Genomic DNA, 24,950 nt, shown 5'->3' with positions numbered 1-24,950 from the left:
CCAGGACCCACATAAGCCAGGTGCACAAGGGGGCGCATGCATCTGGAGTTCATTTGCAGTGGCTGGAGGTCCTATTGTGCCCATTCTCTCTCTCTCTCTCTCTCTCTCTCTTTCTCTCTCTCTCTCTCTCTCTCATAAATAAATGGAGCAAAATGGTGCACACCTGTAATCCCAATTGGTTGGTAAGTGTAGTAGTTAGAGTCCTCTAGACGAACAGGACCAATAGAATGAATACGTATTGTAACAGTGATTTATTAGGCTGGCTTACAGAATAAGGGCTGGGCAACCCAAATAGACCCATCTCCGGGCTAGAAAGTTGGAGAACCCAGTAGCTGCTCAGTCCATGAGGCTGGATGTCTCAGCAATCCCAATCTGGCACTGAAGGCCTGGGAGATTCCTGGAGAATGGCTGCTCCTCAGCCACTTCGGATGGTTTGGTGAAGCTGGGCTTCAATGCCTGCGGAGGCTACAGCCACAGGGGAGACATGCACAGAAGCGGGTAGCTGGAGTGACCAGGCAAAAATCACCATGTTGTCCTAGGGCTTCTTTCACCACTGACAAGCCAGCCCACTCTGAGGGGAGGTCTTCCTCCCTCCATCCGTCTTTCCTGGAAATGTCCTCACACACTGGCCCAAGAGGCCAGTCTCCTACCTGATTTCTAGTGTGATCAAGTTGACATTAGAATGGATTCATCGCAGTGAGCCACCCCCATTCTCCCAGGAGAATGACATTCAGTGTTGCCCTTTACTTTGCAAGCCTGACAATGAGAAACCCTAAATTCAGATCTTGGAAAAATCTGTTGTTTTTCTAGAGTTCACCTTTACCGTGTGTGTGTGTGTGTGTGTGTGTGTGTGTGTGTGTGTGTGTTTGCATGTGTGTGTGATGTTTGTGTATGGTATGTTTGTATGTGTGTAGACACACAGTTGTAGCATTTATATATACACACATATGGAAATGGATGCCAGAGGTCTATGCCAGGTGTTTTCCTCAGTCACATGATTATTTTTTGAAACAGTGTCTCATCTGGGGTTCAGGGATTCAGTGAGATAGATGGAGAGCAAGCCCCAGGGATCCTCTGTCTCTGTCTCCTGCGTACTTAGGTGACAGGACATGCCACCATGCCCAGTTTTACTTGAGTCTAAGGATCCAAATTCAGGTCTTCATGCTTGTATGGCAAGCATGTCACCCACTGAGCCATCTCCTTATTCCTAGATTTTTGTACCTTTAAATGTCCTTTAGAGTGTCCTGAAGTACAGGCATGCCTTCTTAATCTTGGGTCTCCCAACACCTCTCTATATGACCTTGGGAAATTTGCATAATCTCTTTGTGATATAGTGAACTCATATATCTTTATAAAAGGTTTTTAGATTAATTCATCTCTAAGTTTCTTCCAGTTCTGACATTTTCCCTAATTTCCTACCTTTCACCTCTCGGACATTAACTATCCTTCCCCTACACTCTCATTCTTTTTCAGGATGCTCTCTGCCCAGTCACCCGTCTCCACATGACCCTCATGCATTCTCCCACCTCATCTGTGACTGAACAGTTCCCTGATGCTAAGTGACAGATGCTGTTCAGTCACAAATGGCATCATTCTACCTTAGCACCCCACCTTCTCTGGAAAATACAATTCCGGTGCCAAGTTAATTTCAAAGATACTATTAAAAAAATGTTTAGTAGTAAATTAAAAAAATAAACATCCATTCACAGTCATGTAAAAACCTGTCTTAGCCCCATAAAGATGCAGGGAAGGAGGGCCAGAGGGCTACAACTAAAGAACAATTTGTTGCCATTACCACTGTCCTGTCAATGCCAAAAAGCAGCCCTAGGGTATTGTCCTGGCCTTACCCCTTTAGTCAGGCCGGTGTGGGTCACTCAGCTTCCAGTCCTGTCCACCCTTGCAAGGAGACACCCCGCCTGGTGCTGAAGGGAGCTATCTGAGACCCCCACAGCTCTTGCTTTTGTTGTTCCTAACCAGCTTTCCCTTCACTCTAACTCACCCAGCTCAGAACAAAATCGGGCCTGGGCAAGGCCGTCTCCATGATGCACATGCTTGCTCCTCCCACCGTTTGGTGCTTGCCTTTCCTCTACAAATAGTGTCCTGCTGGACCCCTCAACTCTCAGCATCCTGAGTATCTAAGACCATATATATATTTCCTATTGAACATCCAAAGTTATTGCTGCTCTGTTCACAATAGCAAGTATATGGAAGGCTAGATGCCCACCAACTGATGAATGGATAATAAAGATGTGATACATAATGGAGTTTTATTAAGCCATAAAGAAAAGTGAAAATTTGAACTTTACGTGGAAATGGGTAGATCTAGAAATTATTACATGAAATGAGGTAAGTCAGACTCAGAAAGACAAATACCTCATTCTCTCTATCATATGAAGATCCTAGCTTCTAGGTTTTGTTTTTTTTTTTAACATATGTATTTATGTGAGAGTGAGTGAATTTAGAGGCTAGGAAACTAGAAAAGGGCCCATGAGAGGGAGACCGAGGCTTGAGTACAACACACATAATGTGAAAGGAGAAGAGAAAGTACTGGTGATGGAAGGTATAAGGGAGCGAGGAATGAGAGGATCAACAAAAACTAAGTATGTATTAAAAAATGCCATAAGGAAACCTACTACTTTGTGAGGTAATTTTTTTAAAAATGTCCTTATTTTCTCCAAGTCTGAGACATGAGACACCATCGTGTCATCAATAGAATTGTCAATATGCCAAGGAGCCATTTTGCTAAACTCCAATAACCAAAAAGTCAATTCATCAATTAAAACATTTGCCTCCAAGCCAATTCTCTAATAAATCTTTTTATTGCTAAAAATAAAGATTTAAACAGTGTACAAAGTTTACTACCATTATCCTAAAATATATGAAGATTTCTGATTTTGGTTTTGATTAGGCTACATGTGAAATTTAGTTATCGATAATCATGAATGTTTCTGGATAGCAATAAAAAAAAACTAAACACTCTTTTTATCTACTAAAGGGGACGGGAAATATGGCACTCGTTGTTAAGATATCCATGACTTCAAAGGCCAAAGACCTTGTGAGGATATAGATAGACACATGTACACATACATCCATATACACATGTGTGTAGTGTATGTGCATGTGTTCGTATATGTATGGGTACATGTGTGTTTGCAGGTGCATGTGCATGCATGAATGTAGAGTTTAGAGTTCCACAGCTGTCTACTTCAGTCATCTTAGTTTTTTGCGGTAGAGTCTCTCACTGAACCTAGAGCTCATGCGTTGGCTAAAATAACTAGCTAGTAAGCCACAGGTATCCTCCTGCCCCTGACTCCCCAGTGCTGGTGTTATAGGCAGCGTACTGTACTCAGCATTTACATGAGTACCGGGAATCCAAACTCAGGTCCTCTTGCTCACATGGCAAGCACTTACCCACTGAGCCATCTCCTCGGGTCTGGGAAGATTCATTTCTAAGGGCTAGCAGGGATGACACGAGGCTGTGGAATGATGAGAGACTGGTAGTGTCACATCTCTGATTTCCCTATATTTCCTAAAAAGAACACATATCATACTTGTGATCTTAAAATGTGATGGGGGCTGGAGAGATGGCTTAGCAGTTAAGATGCTTGCCTGTGAAGCCTAATAACCCACGTTTTATTCCCCAGTACCCATGTAAAGCCAGATGCACAACGTGGTGCATAAATCTGGAGTTCATTTTTTAGAAGCCCTGGCACACACATTCTCTCTCTCTCTCACTCGTTCACTCGCTCTCTATTTCCCTCTCTCAAATAAATAAATAAAATATTTTTAAAAATACAATGAATGCTAATAAACACATAATTATAGGACTTGTTTGCTGACTCTAACTACTCACCCTCAAGTGAAGAAAGAAGGAATATATGTACCATAAAGACATTTAAGCTGCTGGAGAACTTTTTTAAATTTTTAAAAATTTTTTTTCATTTATTTATTTATTTCACAGGGAAAGAGGGAGAGATAGACAGAGAGGGAGAGAGAGAGAATGGGTGCACCAGGGCTCCAGCAACTGCAAACAAACTCCAGATGCATGTGCCCCCTTGTGCATCTGGCTAATCCTGGGGAATCAAACCTGGGTCTTTTGGCTTTGCAGACAAATGTCTGAACTGCTAAGCCATCCCTCCAGCCCGAGCTGAAGAACTTTTGAAAACTTGTGAGGAACTACAACCTGGAAGATCTCGGTTGAAGTGTTGCCTAAGGTCTTTGAGAAATCATCTGCAGATGTGTTAAAGAAAAACTTGGTTCCCCAGCCCTCGGCCTTCCCACAGGAAGCAGAGCTGGCCACGCTAATCTGATTTTGATCTTTTGCAATATCATTTTCGATAACAAAAGAGATGCAGAAGAGCTTAGGACAAAAAAAAACCAAAAAACAAAAAACAAAAAAAAAAACTTAAAGAGGAACCATTGGCTCCGCAAAGAGGTTGTTAAGATATTTATGAAGTCTAGCGTCTCCAGTTCAAGCCTAATTTGAGGAAGATAACATTTGCATTTTGAATTAACCTAATAATGTTTAGGGGGAGAAAAGCAAAACTTGCTTCATTTTACAAAGTCACTACCAAGAGTCTTGGGTCCATATCCAAGAACAAAAATGACGCCAAGTATGGATTAATTGCCTCTGATTTGGATAGGACATGAGTCTCTAGGGATTCTCCACACATCAATGACGGTCAGCCAAGATGCACATGCCAGGGTGGCAGGTCCAGAAGGCCCGAGTGAGCCCCCATTATTGCTCTGCACACCCGCTTCCTTAGCAACTGCCCACCTAGAGGGCATTTGACCTCATAGTTGTCAGAAACAAAGAAGCAAAAATTCTGCAAATCTCTCTCCTGCTGCTGAAATCCAAAGTAGGAAATATGCTGTGATAGTGAACTTGCTGACAGAGCCCCAGTGGAATCAGATAGCTTGGAAGTGGGAAGAAGAAAAACAGCAGAGCTGCATTTAGCCCCACCAGCAAGCAGGCTCTGTACTTATCCCCAGTGTCCCCGGCCTTTGCCTAACATGGGCACAAGTGGGGAGGTGTGCCCTCCTGGGCAGCATGTGGTTCTACTTACACCCACTGTCTCGGCTTCACTTTCAAAATGACCTCATTTGAGGCTGGGGAGATGGTCCAGCAGTTAAAGACAATTGCTTTCAAAGTCTGCTGGTTTTAGTTCAGTTCTCCAGGCTCTAGGATAAAAAAGAAAATTAAATGTGCCCAAATTTTGACACTATATATTTATGGTCACTTCTTGATAAGTTACTTCAACAGCTGAAATTTGCTAGGAGCTGATCTGACATCATCATCATCACTACTACCATTGCCATCATTACCACCATCATGACCATCCACCACCACCATCAACACCACCACCATCACCACCATCAGCACCACCATCACCACCACCATCACCACCATCACCACCATCACCATCACCACCACCACCACCATCACCACCACCACCATCATCACCACCACCACCACCATCACTACCACTGCCACCTGCAACATCATCCGCCACCACTACCACCCCTCCACCATCACTGCTCTGTCACCATCACCATTATCATCGCCAGCAACATCAGCACTGTCATCAGCATCCACCATCACTGCCACCGTCCCCATTATCACCACTAGTATCACCATGATCATCATCTACCACCACCATCATCACCACCATCACTAGCCCATCACACCCCCACCACCTTCACCATCATGAGCAACACTCTCAGTGTCACCACCACCACCACTACCACCACCATCATCACCACTGCCGTCATCGCTAGGCCAAGATGACAAGCCTCCAAACTGGCACAGCAAAAATTCAACAGCAGGCATTTGATTTTATAGTCAGAGTTCTAAGACACTCTTCCCTTACCCGTAAGCTAGACTGCCTCTGGGGTTTTGTTCCATATACTTAATAAGAAAAAAGATCCCTTTAAAAACCCCTAAGTCTTACCGACTAACTTGATTTTAAGTGGCCAGTGGAAGAGAGTAGACTGGTTTTCACAGTGCTTTGCTGTATTGAAGGGTTTGTGTCAAATGATAGAAAGCACTGTGGTCGCCGCTTGGTAGGTAAACAGTAGACTCTGGCAGCTCAACACACTCAACCCAAGATCACACTGAAATCAGTTTGCACAAATTCCAACTCAGACCTACGTTGATCTGATTTTGACACCTACCTTCTCATGATAACACATCACTTAACACACTGCGTTCCATTTCCTTTTTTAGCTAACTTTTTAAAATATTTTATGAGAGAGTGGAGAGCGAGAGAGAAAATTGGCATGCTAGGGTCTCAGCCGCTGCAATCAAACCCCAGACGCTTGCACTACCTGGTGGGCATATGCGACCTTGCACTTGCCTCACCTTTGTGCAACTGGCTTATACGGGATCTGCCTAGTCGAGCATGGGTCTTTAGGCTTTTCAGGCAAGGGCCTTAACCATTAAGCCATCTCTCCAGACCTGCATTCCATTTCTAAAATCCTTTGTAAATTTGAAAATCAGAGAAGCAATGCTTTCTGAATGCTGTCAGTATGAAACTGCTCACAGAGGTCAAGCTTGAACCATTCTTCCCCACGAGCTGATAAATTGAATCCTGTGTGAATAATGTCTTTCTCCTGGCTCACAGATATCTGTGACACCCATCTGCAAATGACCACACCATTTGTGAAGATTTAGCTGACTAAACGAGTCTAAGCAACTTGGAGTGATTTTGCCTTGTTCTGCCCTCGGCATTGATCTACCCTGCTCATACAGCCAGCAAGGAACACAGCAATATGAACACAGATGTGTTCTCATTCATCTCATCAATGAATGATGCATTTATCGACTGCTACAATAAAAAAGGCAATACTGTTGCCAGACTCTATGTCGAAAGCTCTGCACCAATTATCTCACTTAATCCTCATAAAACCCTTGAGGAGGAAGTGCCAATATTTCATTTGTTTGACCTTTGCAGTGACTGGCTTCTGACTCTTGGGCGAGATCTGCATCTCAGTTACTAAGCAGTTTTGTGTCTGGGACAGGACTTTTTACCCTTTTTTTTTTTAAATTTTTTTATTTATTTATTTGAGAGAGACAGACATAGAGAGAAAGACAGATAGAGGGAGAGAGAGAATGGGCGCGCCAGGGCTTCCAGCCTCTGCAAACGAACTCCAGACGCGTGCGCCCCCTTGTGCATCTGGCTAACGTGGGACCTGGAGAACCGAGCCTCGAACCGGGGTCCTTAGGCTTCACAGGCAAGCGCTTAACCGCTAAGCCATCTCTCCAGCCCACTTTTTACCCTTTTTTAGCAGTACTTTTAACACAAGATCCAGAAAGCTGACCCCTGGGAAAGAACATCTACCAACCTCACATCATCATGGGCACATGGGGTGAGGCCTTTAAGTTTCCAGGGCCCAGGTTCGACAGACACTGACCTGTGACACCTCTAAATCATCTTTTACTCCCTAGACCCTCTGTTAGCTCTGGGAGAGTTTTCAGGGGCTGCTCCCCAGGCCTCCCCTCCATATATACACAAGAAATTCTTCCACATGACATCAGTTTAAGCCAAGAAGATTGTCCATCCCTCCACTGAGTTATTTGTGAGAAATAGCTTTGTTCTTAACTTTTTTAAAAAAAAATTGTTTATTTTTATTTATTTCTTTGAAAGTGACAGAGAGAAGGAGGGAGAGAGAGAGAAAGAGAGAGAATGGGCATGCCAGGGCTTCCAACCACTGCAAATGAACTCCAGACGCATGTGCCCCCTTGTGCATCTGGCTAACGTGGGTCCTGGGGAAACAAGCCTCGAACTGGGTTCCTTAGACTTCACAGGCAAGTGCTTAACTTCTAAGCCATCTCTCCAGCCCTATTACTAACTTCTTAAATATTGTATTTATTTATTTGAGATAGGAGAGAGAGAGAAAAAAAATGGTGTACCAGGGCCTCTAGCTGCTGCAAACAAACTTCAGACACAGGTGCCACTTGGTGCATCTGGCTTTTCAAAGGGTACTGTGAAATTGAACCTTGTTCCTTAGGCTTTGCAGGCAAGTACCTTAACCACTAAGCCATCTCTATAATTTTTTGTATATAAAGGTGATACAGGCTCTTTGCAAAAAAAAAAAAAAAAATACTCGAAAAGAGAAGGAAAAAGTAAAATTACCCTTCATTTCACCATGTAGAGATACTTACTAAATACACTAGAGCATGTTACAGATTTATTATGATGCATATAAGTATGGTTCTTTTTCTAAATAAACATTTTATTGTTTATACATGCTTTTAGTTACTTTTACATGAAATATATGCTGGACATCTTAAGCATCAACATATATATATGCTTTTGCCTCATTTATTAAAGGGCTTTGTGGTATTTTATAATGGCATATTTATGTGTCATGTCTCTATTGTGAACATTCAGGCTGCTTCTAGTTTCCTAGAATTATAAACAACAATCACATTAGCGTCTGTGATGGTTTGAATAAGATGGTTTCCCCACAGCCACATATGTTTTAAATTCTTGGTCCCCAGCTGGTGGCAATTTGGAAGGCAGAGCCTTGCTAGAATAGATGTGTTGCTGAGGATGGGCTTTGGGGATGGGGTGTTATAGCCTGGATGCCCCTAGACAGATCTTTCTCACTTCTTGCTGCTACCTCCCAACGGATGTGGCAAGATGTAATGTCCAGCCTGGGCTCTGCCATGCCACCATGGTACTTCCCCCTCAGGACTGTCAGCCAAAACAAACCCTTTCCTTCCATACGCTGCCTTTGGACAAATGCTTTGTCCCACCCGTGAGAAGGCAACTGTGATGGTGTGATGCGTACCTTTCTTCCCCCTGGGCACTGAGTGTCTTCAAACATAAGATAACGAAAGGTCCGGGCACACTTCTTAAGGTCTTGGACACAAACGGTGATGGCACGTGTGGAAACTTACACATCCGTGCTTAGAGCTCAAAGCTGTTTCTTTTGCTGTACTCTCAGCAACACCTCCATCTTTTTGTCGTGGTTCCCTTTTGTCGTATAAACATGAGGACAGTCTGTACCCTGAATCAGATATCCCACCACCCCCACAAGTCCTCTCAGGATTCAGCTAAGCAAGGACAACACAAAGGGCTGGATGTGACCCTCACCGCAGGGTCCTGGAGGTTTGTCCCTGCCATGGAGGATTCATTCAGGGGTTCAGGGTAAAGAAAAGCATGACAATGTTGCTATTTGTCTCAATCTGAGAAGCTACCTCCCTCTCAACCCTAATTTATTCTTCCTTCATGCATTTCTTCTCTGTCCCTGACTATTATCTTTACTTTAGAGACTTCCCAGTCAGAATTTTCCTGAGCCTGGGACGGATGTATTCAACAATATCCAAGAAAGGAATCCATTTAATGGCTCACAAACACCTCAAATTTAGCTAAGCTAACTTATCTCCTCTTCTAGCTTATACCAGGACCTCTTCCATCTATTCACAGAAAGGAAAGGGGGAGACCCAGTGAACAGAACTTTATCTTTCCAGTGCCAGATGTCTGAAAGTAGCAGCAGGGGGTGGGGAGAGGTCTCCCTTTGTGCCTCGCTCTCTACCCTTATCTACCATTTAATCATGGAGCTCCATCAATTCAGTGTCTTAAATGCCTCTAGTATCTTATCTCCCTTTCCACTGCCAGAATCCAGTTCAAATCAGTAGATGGCTACAATTATCTTTATGTGGAGACTGACTGGATGAAAGAGAACAGATGAGAGAAGTGGCATTTCCTAAACACTTGTATGTGCCTGATACTGAGATTTTCTCTTTCTTTCTAAGTTTTTGTTGCTATTGTTTTTATTTTTATGTATTTGAGAGAGGAAGGAGACAATGGGCATGCCAGGTCCTCTGGCTGCTGCAAATGACCACTAGATGCATGTGCCACCTTGTGTATCTGGCTCACATGGGTCCTGGGAAATCAAACCTGGGTCCTTTGGCATTGTAGGCAGGTGCCCAAAGTGCTAAGCCATCTCTCCAGCCCATATTTTCTTAATATTCATGATGCACACACAATAAATCCAGGGAGTATGTAATGTTATCACCATTTTCCAGATAAAGAAACTGAGGCATACAGAGACAAAGTTTCTGAAGTGTACCAGGGCTAGCATTCAGAGCCTCCCCTGTGATCCTTGCACAAGGCTGTATGAAGCCGGGGTTTGCACTGACCTCCTGAGTAAGAGGATACACTCCTCAGTAAGTGTCTTGAGAATAAGGAGTAAGTGTAAATCACTGCCTATGTGGTAGGGTTTAGTCCAGGGTCTGGGTCAAGAAATGCCTCTGACGTGCATGCATGGGAGGCAGGAGAGTACAGCAGTTAAGAGCATGAACTTTAGAAAGCTAGACTATCTAGATTCAAATTCCAGCTCTATCTGCCATTTCTGGAAGCCTTAGAGAGTTACCTAGCCTTTTGTTGTTGTTGTAGGGTAAGTGGTGACCCTCAAGAGATGTGCCCATGATCAGGCTGGGGAGATTGCTCTTAAAGACACCTGCTTACAAATCCTGCCAGCCTCCATCCTGGGTTGGTTTGATTCCTCAGTACCCATATCAAGTGTGAAGTGAGACATGAGTCTGGTGTTCATTTGCAGTGGCAAGAGGTCCTAATGCACCTATTCTCATTCTCTCTTTCTTTCTCTCTGTCTTTCTCTCTCTGCAAATAAATGTTTACCAAATCCATCTCGGATCTAAGTGAAAGATTTCAAGATGAGATCAATTCTAGATTATCCAGGTGGATCCTGTTGTGACCTTTAACTGCTAATGTTGATGATGATGATAACAATAACAAGATACTAAATCTACATCAAAGCTGAGTTAGCTTCTTTCATTTCAAAATGGCCAAAGGACCCCCTGAACCAACCTTTGTCCTATGGACTGCTGACATTTGGTTGCTAGATTCACTACAGACAAGTCACAATCTCACAAAGGCAGTGGTTAAAAGATTGTCACATGCCCTTATAGATATAGCCTGACAGAATGTTCTTAGCCTGGACACTGGGCTAATTGAAGCAGTCTTTTTCTTCCTTCTCTGAGTAGCCCATGGCATGGCTAAGGGGCTGGGGTGAGGTGACAGATGGTCAACTGACTAGTAGCTAAGCTGGGTCATGGGTGGTGGTGATGGAGCCTTACCCAAGAGATGAGGCCAAGGTGGATAATTAGCACCCACTTGTCCTTAAATGTCTCTCCTCTCTGTCTCTGAAACTCTCCTTCCACTCTAGCTCCTGCAGAAAAAAAGCAAAAACAAGAACAGAAGAAAGTCAGAGAAAGGGTAAAAGCCTACTTTAGAAAGCTGAAGACAGAAAGTCCAAACCAATAGATCATTCACTGTTATCATTACCTCAAATATCATTGCAAGTCATTCTGTTAGCCTGGTCCTTTACCGGGACTCCACTGGAGGACTGAGGACTGTACTGAATCTATGGAAAATGTAAGCACATAGGCATACTATGTATGGCAAGGAAAGAACCCTTTTCAGTTCCACAAATGACATCACCTCCCTCTTGCCATAGCCACTATCCCAAACTACTAAAGTAGATCTTGAAATCGGAAAAGCATCTGTCAATCAGAGGAGGAGGGCTGGACTCATTCTGTGCACAGGGAACAGCACAAGAAGCAGCAAAAGTGTTGTAGGGTTCCTTTTAATTTATTTTGATATCATTTTTTAACTTTTTTGTTTGTTTGTTTGTTTTTTTGAGGTAGAGTCTCACTCTAGCCCAGGCTGACCTGGAATTCACTATGGAGTCTCAGGGTGGCCTTGAACTCATGGCGATCCTCCTACTTCCGCCTCCCAAGTTCTGGGATGAAAGGCGTGGATCACCACACCCAGCCTGTATCTTAACTTTTTATTGACAGCTTCCATACAGAAAGACAATATACCATAATCATAATGCCCTCCCACGACCCTTTTCCACCTCCTAAATCCCTCCTGCACTGAATCCCTTCTTTCCAACTAGTCTCTTTTTTTAATTTGTTGTTAAATATTTTATTTATTTACAAGCAGAGAGATAGAGAAAAGAGAGAGTGGGCACACCAGGGCCTCCAGCCACTTCAAATGAACTCCAGATGCATAAGCCTCTGCATTTGGCTTTATGTGGGTACCAGGGCCTCAAACCCATGTCACAAGGCCTTGCAGGCAAGCAGCTTAATTGCTAAGTCATTTCTCCAGCCCTCTGATTTATTTTGATGTCATAGTTTTTCTCCTCCCATTATACAGGTCTTATGTAGGTAATATCAACTGCTGTGAAGTCATGAATACCATGGCCACTTTGTGCCTGGAAGTCAGGAAAACAAAGCACTCCCGTTCTTTTGACTCTTACATTGTTTTTTTTTTTTTTTTTTTTGTTTGTTTGTTTTTTTAACATCACCTCTTCCACAATGGTCCCTGAGCCTTAGATTGTGTGGTAGAGATGTACTAAACACACCACGAGAACAAGAATGTGTTTTCTCTGGTCTGGAGGTTCCAAGTCCAAATGCTGACTGTCAGGGTTAGCTGAAGGCTCTCCTCCTTGCTTTCCAACAGCTGTCTTCTTTTCATGGTTTTACACTCCTTCTTGTGTGCCTCTGTAAAGGGAGAAGAAGTGGTAGAGAGAGAGGGGGTGTAGGGGAGAAGAAAGGGGCGAAGACTGAGGGAAGGAGAAAGGGAGAAAGGGAGAGGGACCAGAAGAACAAAACAGAAAGAGAACACACGTGTATTCACTTGTATATTGACCTCTCCTTGTAAGGACACCAGTCTTGTCAGATGAGGGCCCATCCTTACGACCTCCCTTGGCCTTAATTATCTCCTTAGAGGCCCCATCTCCAAATGGACACACAGGGGATTAAATTCAACATGTGAATGTGATGTGATGGACACAATTCAGTTCGTTATGCGAAATGACCTTAACTAAACTCCTAATTTCTCTAATTTTCAGTTCCTTCATCCCAGTTGCCTGGAGACAAGAAAGAGCTTGTTCATTAAATGGGAGGAAACAAAGGTTTTGTGGTAGTACCCCATCCATTAACGGATGTGGGCTAAGACTCTCACTGTGTTCCCCTGTAACAGACACACACACACACACACACACACACACACACACACACACACTGGAAATACACTCAGCAGGGCTGGGGAGATGGCTCACTGGGTGAAGTGTTTGCCATGCAAGCATGAGGGCATGAGTTCATATCCACAGTACCCACACAAAAACCAGGAGTGGCAGCATGTGCCTTGTAATCCCAGCGATAGAGAGGCAGAGACAGGGTAATCTAGGGCTCACTGGCCAGCTAGTCTAGCCAGATCAGTGAGCTCCAGGTTCAGTGAGAGACCCTGTCTTAAAATAGAAGGTGAGCCCTCTGAATGTCTGCTCCGAGGCATTTTGAGTGTCCTTAGTGTCTATTTCCATCTCCCTGGAGCTGGTTCTCAGAGACCTCAGAGCTCCCACTAGAGCCGTCATATCACACGCTGGCCAAGGCTCAGGGAATGTTGTGGGGAAGAGAGTGGAGCCAAAGAATGGCAAGGAGTGTTCTGTAGCATTGCCCCCTCCCACAGAGACTGACTGGTACGTTCATGACCCCACAGGGAACACCAAGAACCCCACTAAGGAGGGAGGGCCATCAGTGGATTGGGGGCAGGATAGAGAGGACATGAGAGTATAACCCGATGAGAATATCGCCAACACTCAAGAGAGGCCTACTATAAGATTTATAATCAATTTAAAAAACAGTAGGGGGACTAGTTGGGGGGAGGACGGGAACAGAGTAGGGGAAGAGAAAGGAAGACATGGCAACTAGGATGAAATGCATTTTTTACGTACATAGAAATGGTCACCAAAATAATAGAAGAGAGGGATGGATAGATAGCTCAGTAATTAAGGATGCTTCTTTGCAAAGCCTGACAGCTTGGGTTCAGTTCCCCAGCACCCACACAAAACTCTGACACACAAAGTGGCACATGCATCTGGAGTTTATTTGCAGTGGCAAGGTGCCCTGGCCATACCCATTTTCTCTCTCCTTGAAAACAAATAAATAATATTTTTTTTAAAAAAAATTTGCTGGTTGTGGTGGCACACACCTTTGATCTGAACATTCAGGAGGGCAAGGTAGGAGGATCGCTGTTCAAGGATCAGAGTTCAAGGCCAGTCTGAGAGTACATAGTGAATTCCAGGTCAGCCTGGGCTAGAGAAAAAATAATAATAGAAGAGGAACTAACTGGAAATAAAGGACTCAGTGAAGGAGTCAAATGAGAGGGGGGAAAGGGAAGGTGGTGGGAGGGCACTATGATCATGATGTATTATATATATATGGATGGATGTTGCCATTAAAAAATGTATTGAAAACAATGCATATGGGCAGCAACTGAGGAAGACACCCAACATCAACCTCTGGCCTACACACATATGCACACCACACACACACACACAGTGTCCACACATATACAAACTCACATACATACGTGCATGAATATAACACATATATTAACATGCAAGAAAAGAAAAGGACAAAGATGCACCCAGAGAAGAACAGAGAAGTGATATGGGCTAGGAAAAGCAGCTGATACAGAGCACTTTTTGGACCAAGTTGGGCTTGGTCTCACTGGGAAAACTGGGACGTCTGTGCAAGACAGACACTGCAGAGGCACTTTTACCCCAAGGGTAAAGGATCTAGGGTATTTATGCACCAAACCTGTCAACTGTTGATTGAGGCCTGCTCCCCACTTCCTGCTTGTTATTCCCATGGAGTGTGGACATGGAAACCAGAGAAAACTTTCAGGAGGAGAGATGCCTGATACAGCTGTGGGCAGCCCAACCAGTCCTACGAGAGGAAAACGTGAAAGTTCTGGGCAGGTTCTCTGTCTGTTACACCCTCCTAGTTCTGCTCTGCAGATGTGGTTCTAGTGGTTGTAGGACACGTGTAGGAATTCCCATGACATGCTTGTGCATTTGCAACTAAGACTCCGTGACATCCTGTCATCGGCATACGAAACTTGCTTTAATTCCATGACTCACAAATTTAGTTTTACAATATTTCTTTATTTTTATTTATTTAATTACTTGAGAGAGAGAAGCAGAGAGAGCGAGAAGGAGAGAGAGATTGAGAGAGAGAGAGAGAGAATGGGTGTGCCAGGGCTTCCAGCCACTGCGAATGACCTCCAGATGCATGTGCCACCTTGTGCATCAGGCTTACGTGGATTCTGAGGAATTGAATCGAAGTCCTTTGGCTTTGCAGGCAAGTGTCTTAACTGCTAAGCCATCTCCACAGCCCTACAACCTTTTTGTAAAAATATATATTTTTTATTTATTTATTTGAGAGAAAGAGAAAGAAAAAAAGAGGCAGAGAGTGAGTGAGGGAGATAGAGAGGGAGAGAGAGAGAAAGGGCATGTCAGGGCCTCCAGCCACTGCAAAAAAAAAAAAAAAAAAATACTCCAGATGCTTGTACCATCTTGTGCATTTAGCTTTATGTGGGCACTAGGGAATTGAACCTGAGTCCTTTGGCTTTTCTTATAAGCACCTTAACCCATAAGCCATCTTTCCAGCCCTATAATGGCTTTTTTAATTTACTATGTACCCACCATAATAATAAATCATTTACCATAATAAATCAATGTTCTATATGATAAAGGCTTTTGGGATTATCAGTTTAGGCTAGTAGAAAAGCGCTTGTAAAATGTTATAAAGTTGTGTTTCTCTTCAGCCAGTGAACCAGTGTCTGACACATAGAAAGTATTTAAACATTTTTTGCTACTTATACAGTTTTAAAGCAATTTTTAAAGAATAATTCTGAGGATATTTTCCCTGTCTCATAGAAAATGACCATCTAGTTCCCAAAATGACAAAATTGAAGTTCATCTTGCATACTCTTTCCAACACTAGCTTGAATGCTTCTTAATCTTCTGTCTTTGCTCCTATTCATTTATCACTATTAGTGTGTGTGTGTGTGTGTGTGTGTGTGTGTGTGTGTGTGCATGTGTGTGTGGGTGCACGCGTGCACGCTCACACGCATAATGGTCATGAGTTTATTGGAGGCCAGGAGTGGAATGTAGTGGTTTGAATGTACATCCCCCACAGATTCAGGGATTCGTAAATGAATAGGCCTTCCTTGAAATGGGGGCCTATGCTGTAAGGAGCTATTATTCCTAGGGGAGCCATGGGTGGATAGAGATTGGAAAGCGAGTGGGACTAATGTCCTTCTGATCTGAATTTGCTAACAAGAGCATTTCAACCTCTATTACCTCCTTCTACACCCTGCCCTTCTGTTGAATGCTAAGGTTTGCAGCTGTGACCCCACAATAAGGTGAACAGGATCGACTTAGATGACTTCTGACAGGTGCACCCCCTTTAGCCCTGATGCTCTACAAACCTTATTATTTGTTGGCCTCAAATGTCAGCTGCAGCCAGGGTGAGACCTTGTCACTCTAACTTTCTCATTCCCTAGAAAGACATAACATCTTTCCCATCCCAGTGCAGTGTTTTCAGAAGCCACAGAGCATACATGATAAGTGCAATTTTTAAAAAAAAATGGCCTTTTCAAATAGATCAACACTCTCTCTGGGCATCACTATTATTTTTGCAAAAAGACTCCTGAGAATGGCAGCAGCAATGGCAGCCCTTTGCTCATCCATCATTTTTACCATGAAAGGTCTGAAACCTTGATTATTCCTCATTCTCTGGTGCTGAGATAGGCTGTCAAGCTAGCATTCTGTTTTGTCATCCATTTAGTTAACCACTTATATTCCCCAATGCCTGTTTCCTAAGAAAGAATATTTCCAGAGAATTTGTTTATCAACCCTCCTCCCTGCCCCCATGCCACTGAGGGCCCTCCTCTGTAGGGTTGCTGGTGTTCCCCATGAGGTTGTAGGCAGTGCGTTATGAGAGCAGCAGTCAGTTATTGGGAGGCAGTGCCTCTGGGCCTGACAACCCAACCCATGACTCTTAAAATCTTTCCACACCCTGTTCTGCAAAATTCCCTGAGCCTTTGTGGGTATGTTTTAAGTCTGCTTCAGTGATGAGCTCTTAGGAGCCTCTGGATCTCTGGTTTGGTAGGTGTTGAATGTTCTCAGCATTTGTCTCCTTTGCCCTGGTGCTGCTTGTCAGGATCACCATGGAAACGCCACTCTTGCTCCTATCCCCCAATTCCTCTGTGGTTTTGCTTGGGCCTTGACTGAGATACAAAGGGTGGTTGATCTCCTTAGGTCTCACTTCCTTCTGAAAAAGAAGACTGGAGGGCTGGAGAGATGGCTTAGCGGTTAAGCACTTGCCTGTGAAGCCTAAGGACCCCAGTTCGAGGCTCGGTTCCCCAGGTCCCACGTTATCCAGATGCACAAGGGGGCGCACGCGTCTGGAGTTCGTTTGCAGAGGGTGGAAGCCCTGGCGTGCCCATTATCTCTCTCTCCCTCTATCTGTCTTTCTCACTGTGTCTGTCGCTCTCAAATAAAATTAAAAAAAAAAAGAAGACTGGATTCTTCAAAGCAGAGTAAAGTCAGCATAGGTTAAATTGGATAATAGTATAATTTGGGGTGAGTTAGATGGATATAGCCTCTCTTAGCCAAAGACTAGTGGGACCTTGACATTGCAGAGCATAATCTGTGTCTCCATAGAATTTAGACCTGGTTCCCAGTTCCAGATATGGGATGTTTTTTCACTGAGCAGATCTCTTAGCCAACCAGAAAGCCACCGGTTACAGTTACCCACCAAGGATGTGGGCCACTATTGCACTGGTGTGTACTTCCTGTCAGACTGATTGTTTCTGAGCTGCTAAGACCCCTGCTTGCTCATACTGTTGTTGGCCACTTTCCCCCAGTAGCTCATGTAGCGGTTTCCAGCACTAGATGAAATAACTGCCTGGGGTCTGGCTCTCTTCTGGATTCCAGACAGGTATTTCCATTTTCTGTGACAGCAGCATATGGTATCTTCAACAACAGAGTCTTATCCTTTACCTCAAGCAGGTAATTAAGTGCTTTGACAGGAGCCTGTATTGTTTTGGTGACCTTGCAACAGCTCAATGTGGGGATCAACTATTTCTGGTACTGTGAGTTACAGGTCAGAGCCGATGTTTTTTTTGGGGGGGGGTTGTTTGTTTGTTTGTTTGTTTTAAGGTTAGGCTTCTTCCCACCCTCTCCAGGGCCCTTCTTTTTAGGAACTCCCTGTCTTGTCTTCCAGGTCAGAAGTTCTGCCTTCCATATGAGTAACTCTGTGAGGGGTTCTAGGAGGCTTTTATAAGCTCTATTTGATTTTTGTTTCCTGTTGTGTTGTTTTGCATCGTGACCATCTCTTTTCTGACGTATGATTTCAGTTCAACTTCTAATTTTCTTGATGTTTCTTGCATTTGATCAAGACTTCATTAAGCTTAATCAATTGGTCATTGAGATCTTCCATTTGTTGGCTCAGGTTCAATTCATTTATATCTCTTTTGAGGGTTCTAACATTTTCTTCAATCAAGTCAAGCCTACTCTCAAAAGCTGAATGGTCTAAGAGATGCTGCTGCTCAATTTTATGGATATGATTGTTGGGGTTTTGGTGGTTTGCTTCCAGTTCAGCAATTCTTTTGATCATGGTCTCATTGATTGTTGTCTTTTCATTTGGGGATTGAAATGCTGTTGATTTGGCTATGATTTCACTGGAGGCATCCATTGTGGGATTAGGCATCCTTGATGGAGACCTCTAAGTTTTCTGACCTGTGTTGGCTTTTTTTTGCATTGAGGTCTACCCAGTTTAGGGAAACACTTTATTCTATTGAGGGGAAGCAAGTATTTGTCCTTGTAGGATCTCCAGAGGATGTTCTATTTTAAATGTGAACCAGATTGGTATACTGGTATACAAGGGGGTTATAAATGCAGATGAACAGGTTGTGGAGATTACAGGTACATCAAACATACCTGGGGAACTGGGAGCTCTGGCCTACTCATGGACTCTTCAGCACATGGGGATCATGGGTTGGGGAACCAGGAGCCAGGAAGATGGAGAGCCAGGGACAAGGGGCCAACACCTATAGTGGCCCATGCACCCTCTGACTGAGAGTAATAGGGGTTTGGGTACCCAGGGACCAATCAGGATACCAGAGTAAAAGGTCTGCTTCCACAGCCCACACATGGGGACCAGGCCTCCCCTGCACAGCAGCAGGGTATCAGAACCAGAGAACTGGGATGTCAGGGACCAACCAGGAGGTCTGGCCTACTCACTCTGCTCACGTCCTCTAGAGTAGGGGGTCTGGGAATTAGGGGCCCAGGAAACCTTCAAGCAGGAAAGTGGAGCAAGGGGCCTATTCCACAGCAAGCTCACAGGGTCCATGCAGTCCCAAGCCAGCTGCAGGGAGACCTACCAGGAACTGGAAACTGGGAGGACCTGGGGAACAGGGATCTGACCTACTCGCTCACTGTGTACACTCTCCAGTTGAGCTCTGATTTTCTTGATGCTTCCTGGAATTCATTCTTACATTTAATCATGTCTTCATCAAACTCAATCAGCTGGTTATTGAGATCCTCTATTTGTTGACTCACCTTCAATTCGTTTATATCTCTTTTGAGGCATCTCTGGGTTTCTTCAATTGAGTTAAGCCTAGTGACAAAAGCTTAATGTTCTAAGAGACAATTATGCTCAATTTCATTATGCAGTTGTTGGCTTTTTTGATCATTTGCTTCCAGTTCAGCAATTCTGATCAGGGTCATATAGCATGTTGTGTAACCATTTGGGGGATTCAATTTCTGTTGTTTTCTCTATGATTTCATTGGCAACTTCCACTGTGGGACTAGGCATCCTTGATGGAGGTCTCTCAGTTTTCTGACTTTCTTTCTTTCTTTCTTTCTTTCTTTCTTTCTTTCTTTCTTTCTTTCTTTCTTTTTTTTTTTTTTTGCATTGTGGTCTACCCATTATGAGGGAAAGTCTTATTTATTAAGGAAGAAACAAGTATTTTTCCTTGTAGGATCTTCAGTGAATGTTCTGATTTAAATGTGAACTGGATTGGTGTATGATGGGGTTATAATTGCATATGTACAGATTGTGGAGAATGGAAGTACTTCAAAGGTACCTGGAGAACTGGGAGATGGGGAACTAGGGGCTCCAGCCTAGTCACTTCATTTATATGCACTCTTCAGCACAAGAGAACCAAAGGTTGGGGAACCAGGATCCAGGAAGCTGGGGAACCAGGGCCAAGAGGCCAGCTCCCACAGTGGTCCATGCACCTTCTTGCTCAGAGGAACAGGGATTTGGAGACCCAGAGCCCAGACAATCAGGAAGCCAGATCAAAAGGCCTGCTTTTCAGCACACATGCAGCGACCAGGCAGCCCCAAACCAGCAGCAGGGGCACTGGGACCAGGGAACTGGGAGATGGGGAAGGAACCAGGATCTCGGGCCTATTCACTCTGAAAATACACCCTCCAAAGTGGGGGATCTGGGAGTTGGGGACCCAGGGGCAGGTCAGTCAGGAAGGCAGAGAAACAGGCCTGCTTCAGCAGTATGCCTGCATGGTCCAGGCAGCCCCAACCCCATAGCAGGGGTAATGGGACCAGGTAACTGGGAGGTGGGGAAGGAACTGGGAGCTCAGGCCTACTCACCTGCATATGCAGCCTTCAGAGCAGGGGATCCAGGATTAAATGGGTGCATTTTTTTTATTTCTGCCATTACTGCCATCATCACCAATATCATTACTAGGTGATTTTTTTTTCACTTTTCATACTCTCAGCTCATAGCAGACTGAGCATCGGTATTCTTGAATTTGCTTGGCCTCAGGATGCCGCCTAGACTTTCCCCACCTGTCTTGGTATTTTCATTACTCTAAAAGAGGGACACAATGTACAGAATGAGAACCTCACAGAAAGAACTTGTCTCCCTGCCCTTCAAATGACTGCTGCACTGATTTTTCTGTGAATAATGCATTTATGGTTACCTTGGTTGCTTAGAAAAAAACATACAAGCACTTATTATCTTGCCATGTCTTGTGTCAAGAATCAGGGTGTAGCTTTTCTAGGTCCTCTAGGACTTAGGTGGCATTTCTAGATCAGGGTCTCTCTCAAAGAGACAGCCAGACTGCAGTTATGCCTGGGCTCAGATTAGGAGTGGATCTTCTTCCCAGTTTATGCTCAAGGCTCTCATAGGAGAAATCAGTTCCTTTCCACATGGGCTTCTGTATAGGGTTAACTTACAACTTGACTATTTGCTCTCCCTAGAACAAGTACAGCGAGAGAGAGAGTCATCTTATCTCATAAATGACATTATTATTGTTATTATTTTGGTACTCTGTTCACTAGAAGCAAGGCACTGTGTTTGCCCCACACGTTGAAGGAGAATGTTCCACAATAGCACACTACCAGGAAGTTAGGGTCACTGGGACCATCCCAAGTAGAAGCTGCCTTCCACTGTGACTGATACTGTTCTTCAGTATGAGCACAGCTCTGACTTGATCTTTTTAACCCTATTTCTCCTTTGAGAATCATCCAGATAGACTTTGGAGCTTTGCCAAACTTCTTTTGCAGAGCAGGGAGGAAGGAAGAAAACAGAGGCTGAGCAAGTTATGCTAAGAATAACTTCCACTATGATGATTGTAGCTATCACTACAAGTGTGTGCTGACACTGGGCCATGAAGAGGGTCCTAATTACTCCCACTGGCTTGTCTGAGCATTCGGTTCCTGATGACTTACTTTATAGCTTTCTAATGAATATATTAAAAATAGAACTTCAGAGGTTGTAGACTCAGAAACTGCATATTCAGACATCCCCCCCAACCACCACCACCACTGCACTTACTTTGCAAAGAGTTTTTGGTGCTAATTTAAGTTTATTCTGAAGCTTCATTTCCACCATGTTCAATGTTCAACATTGTCCATTTAATTTTGATATAAATGCCTCAGCAAAAAAAAAAAATTGATATCTCCTAATTAAATTATTTATAATCCCTCACTTGCTTTTTCGCAGCAGAGGCAAGAAAGAATGGGATAATCTGCATTAAGAGAGGCCCAGGGATGAACCCAAGAATATAAATGGACATGGTGTAATATCTATAAATGGACATAGGTATTTTAATTTCATGGTAGAATTTTGTAAATAAAGCATTTTAGAACAGTCCAACAATTGCACAACTAACATCTACTTTTATTTTCTCTGCACAGATTGTGTCTCAGAGAAAGCTGTCCAAGTCCTTGCTCAAGCACGGAAACACAGCTGGGAAATCTTCCATCACGGTAAGCCTTCTCCAGCGGTCCATGGTAGGTGCCCAGCCCCATGCACTGGCTGGTCCAAAAGTGGACATTCAGAAGGCAGACCCTCTGCCTGCTGGGAGCTATGCTGCAACTTCTGAACTACCTAAGGGACCCCTTTCTTTGTCCCTCTTTTTCTTGCTTGATGAAAAAATCTTTATCTTTCTACACTTGGAAAAAAAGCAAGAAGGAATGGATTTGGAAGTAAATACCGATTTTAAAAGAGAAGAAAGTTCGTGTTGTAGAACACAGTGAAAATATGGAAATGTCTGGGGTTTTCAGATGAACAGTGTTCCCTCTCACTCTTGCTCTCTCTCTCTCTTTCTTTCCTGCCCTCCTCCCTAAAACTTTTAAAATTTAGTGTCCACTTTGGTTTGTTGCCTAAGATATAGAGTTCAGCACTTAACATTCTTCATCGATGTGATAGTTGGGGCTCTTTTGCCTGATTCCATAACCACTAAGCACTAAATGATACTAGAGTATTATTTTTATCACAATAAATGTAGTTAGAATTAAATAAAACCAAGCATTCACTTCCCCAGTGACACTAGGTACATATAAAGTGCTTGGTAGTTATATGTAGCTAGCAGGCAGCTTCTGTAGTGAACAGTGCAGAGGATATTGTTTGTCAGTATTGAAACTCTCTTGGAAAATGCTGGAATTATTTAAAGCAGGGCCTCATTTTCATATAGAACTACTCATACTTAAAATTTTGACACCTTCTATGAGAGCCTTTGAGAAAAGCAGAGTAAATGGTCTAATCATGTAGCTGTGTAGACAAAGAGAGAAAGGGTAAGGGAGAGAATGGTAGAAAAAGTACTAAGAAAATGTAAATGACTAGGAAGCAAATTGCCAGGAGGCAAGGCTCAGGACTCTCTTTAAATATTATTTTTTTCACTTGAAAGTGACTGGCTCACTTTTCTCCAATATGAAAGAAATTTTCAAAGGGAAAAATTTAAAAAGGCCGTTAGTAGTGAAAGTTATGGCCATTCTCATGAGCATTTACTTGTTTGTTGCCTGAAAATTTAACTGATTCATTGAGTTGTTGATTGATTGGCACATGGGCGTGCACTGGGGTTTCATGAGTAAAACACATGATCTACTAATATGCCACACACCAAGTTTTTCTTCTTGTATTTTTTTTATAAAAGAGAGAGGGGGTTGGGTATGGTGGCACATGCCTTTGATCCCAGCACTGGGGAGACAGAGGTAGGAGGATCGCTGTGAGTTTAAGGCCACCCTGAGAATACAGAGTGAATTCCAGATCAGCCTGGGCTGGAGTGAGACCCTACCTCAAAAAACAAAAAAGAGAGACAGAGAGAGAGCGGGGTGGGGGTGGGGGTTGGAAAATTGGTATACCAGGGCCTCCAAGCCACTACAATCAAACTCCAGACACATGTGCCACCTTGTGTGCTTGTATAACCTTGTGTGCTTGCATCACCTTGTGCATCTATCTGGCTTATGTGGGACCTGGAGAGTCAAACATGGGTCCTTAGTCTTTGCAAGCAAATGTCTTAGCTGTTAAGCCATCTCTCCAGCCCACCAAGTTGTGTTTTTAACAACATATTTAAATAACATTTTCATTTGTAATGACAAATCAATAGTTTTTGAAGATGCCATTGGAGTTCAGAAAGCCAAAGACCCAAAGGCTCACTCCTCAAGCCCACAAACCCTATGGGCCCAAATGTGATATTTACCATGGTTATTTTTTGGGGGGAGAACAAAAATCTCATCTTGCTACCTGTTTTCTAATGTTCTTTCTTGCTATGTAGCACTGACATAGAGCTCATTATGTAGCCCAAAATATCCTTAAGGTTCTGGTAATTTTCCTGCCTCTGTCTTGTGAGTGCTTGGATTGTGTCTTCATGGCTAGCAGGAAGTTATCTTCTTTCACATAGCCTAGAAAAATTGGATCGTCTTGATTTTAAATATTCCACCTAGGCTTGGGCCCTCAGATAATAGCATTAGCCTCAATAGCTTCTGGGAAACACTTAAAAATGTGTGTGGAACTTTGGAGGCTTCTGCTGATAGGAAAGCTCTTACCTTTCATCAACTTCCCAGAGGTGTCCATGACCACAGATAATTAAGGACCACTCAACACAAATGGAACATAAGAAGCATTAAGGTGAGTAGGGACAAAGGAAAACCAATAAAAATAAATAAATAAATGATTCCTGGATCCTCAAACAGATCTTGGGGAATTCCCTGTATCCCTGAATTCATGTTTTTAACTCTTGGCAGTTCATACTTTTGAAGAGGGTATATGCTTTCTTTAGACAACCTTTCTGGCTTTAATATTAGTATAAGTAACTTACATTTTCCAGAGGCTGCCAGTGAGTATTTGGAGCATCTCAGACACAATGAGATAGATTAGAATGAAATCTCAATGTTCTGAAATAACTAATTTGATAAAGATGTTTACATTAATATATGGTAAAATCCCAACATAATTCACAAATGGTTTTAAACTAAATGCAGCTAGACAAGTTTCTAGATTTTTATTGCTTTTGATGTTATTGTTTTTCTCCTTTCCCTGTCAACTTGTGTTCCAAGACTTTAAAGTCATGATCTATTAAATATTAGCAAGTGACTTGTTATAAAATGGTCACTTAAATAATAATACTTATTTGTATTTACCAACTCTTCAGGGTTCAAATCTATCATACATCTACCATCTGTCTGTTTTATCTCTATCATATCTATCTGTCATCTATCTTATCTCTCTCTGTCATTTATTGCTCTAACATCTATCTCCTTCTATCACCTATCATCTTATCTACCTCCGTATTATCCACTTATATTTCTGAAAA

The 24,950-nt window shown here is 43.2% G+C and overlaps 1 protein-coding gene across 4 annotated transcripts in view; it reads left to right on the top strand.

Annotated features, from left to right (window-relative positions):
• The window catches only part of Cpne4 (copine 4), a 568,085-nt gene that overhangs the window by 364,532 nt on the left and 178,603 nt on the right, over positions 1 to 24,950 (top strand). For all 4 annotated transcript variants that reach the window (XM_045137041.1, XM_004664327.3, XM_045137042.1 and 1 more), the window contains one exon: positions 22,054 to 22,125. In XM_045137041.1, the coding sequence (XP_044992976.1) occupies positions 22,054 to 22,125 (72 nt within the window). The remainder of the gene's footprint in view (positions 1 to 22,053; positions 22,126 to 24,950) is intronic.

Source organism: Jaculus jaculus, chromosome 17 (genome assembly GCF_020740685.1).
Source record: "Jaculus jaculus isolate mJacJac1 chromosome 17, mJacJac1.mat.Y.cur, whole genome shotgun sequence".
In the NCBI taxonomy this organism is placed as follows: Eukaryota; Metazoa; Chordata; class Mammalia; order Rodentia; family Dipodidae; genus Jaculus; species Jaculus jaculus.
The sequence above is the reverse complement of the archived record's forward strand: the minus strand, read 5'-3'. Positions and strand labels throughout refer to the sequence as shown.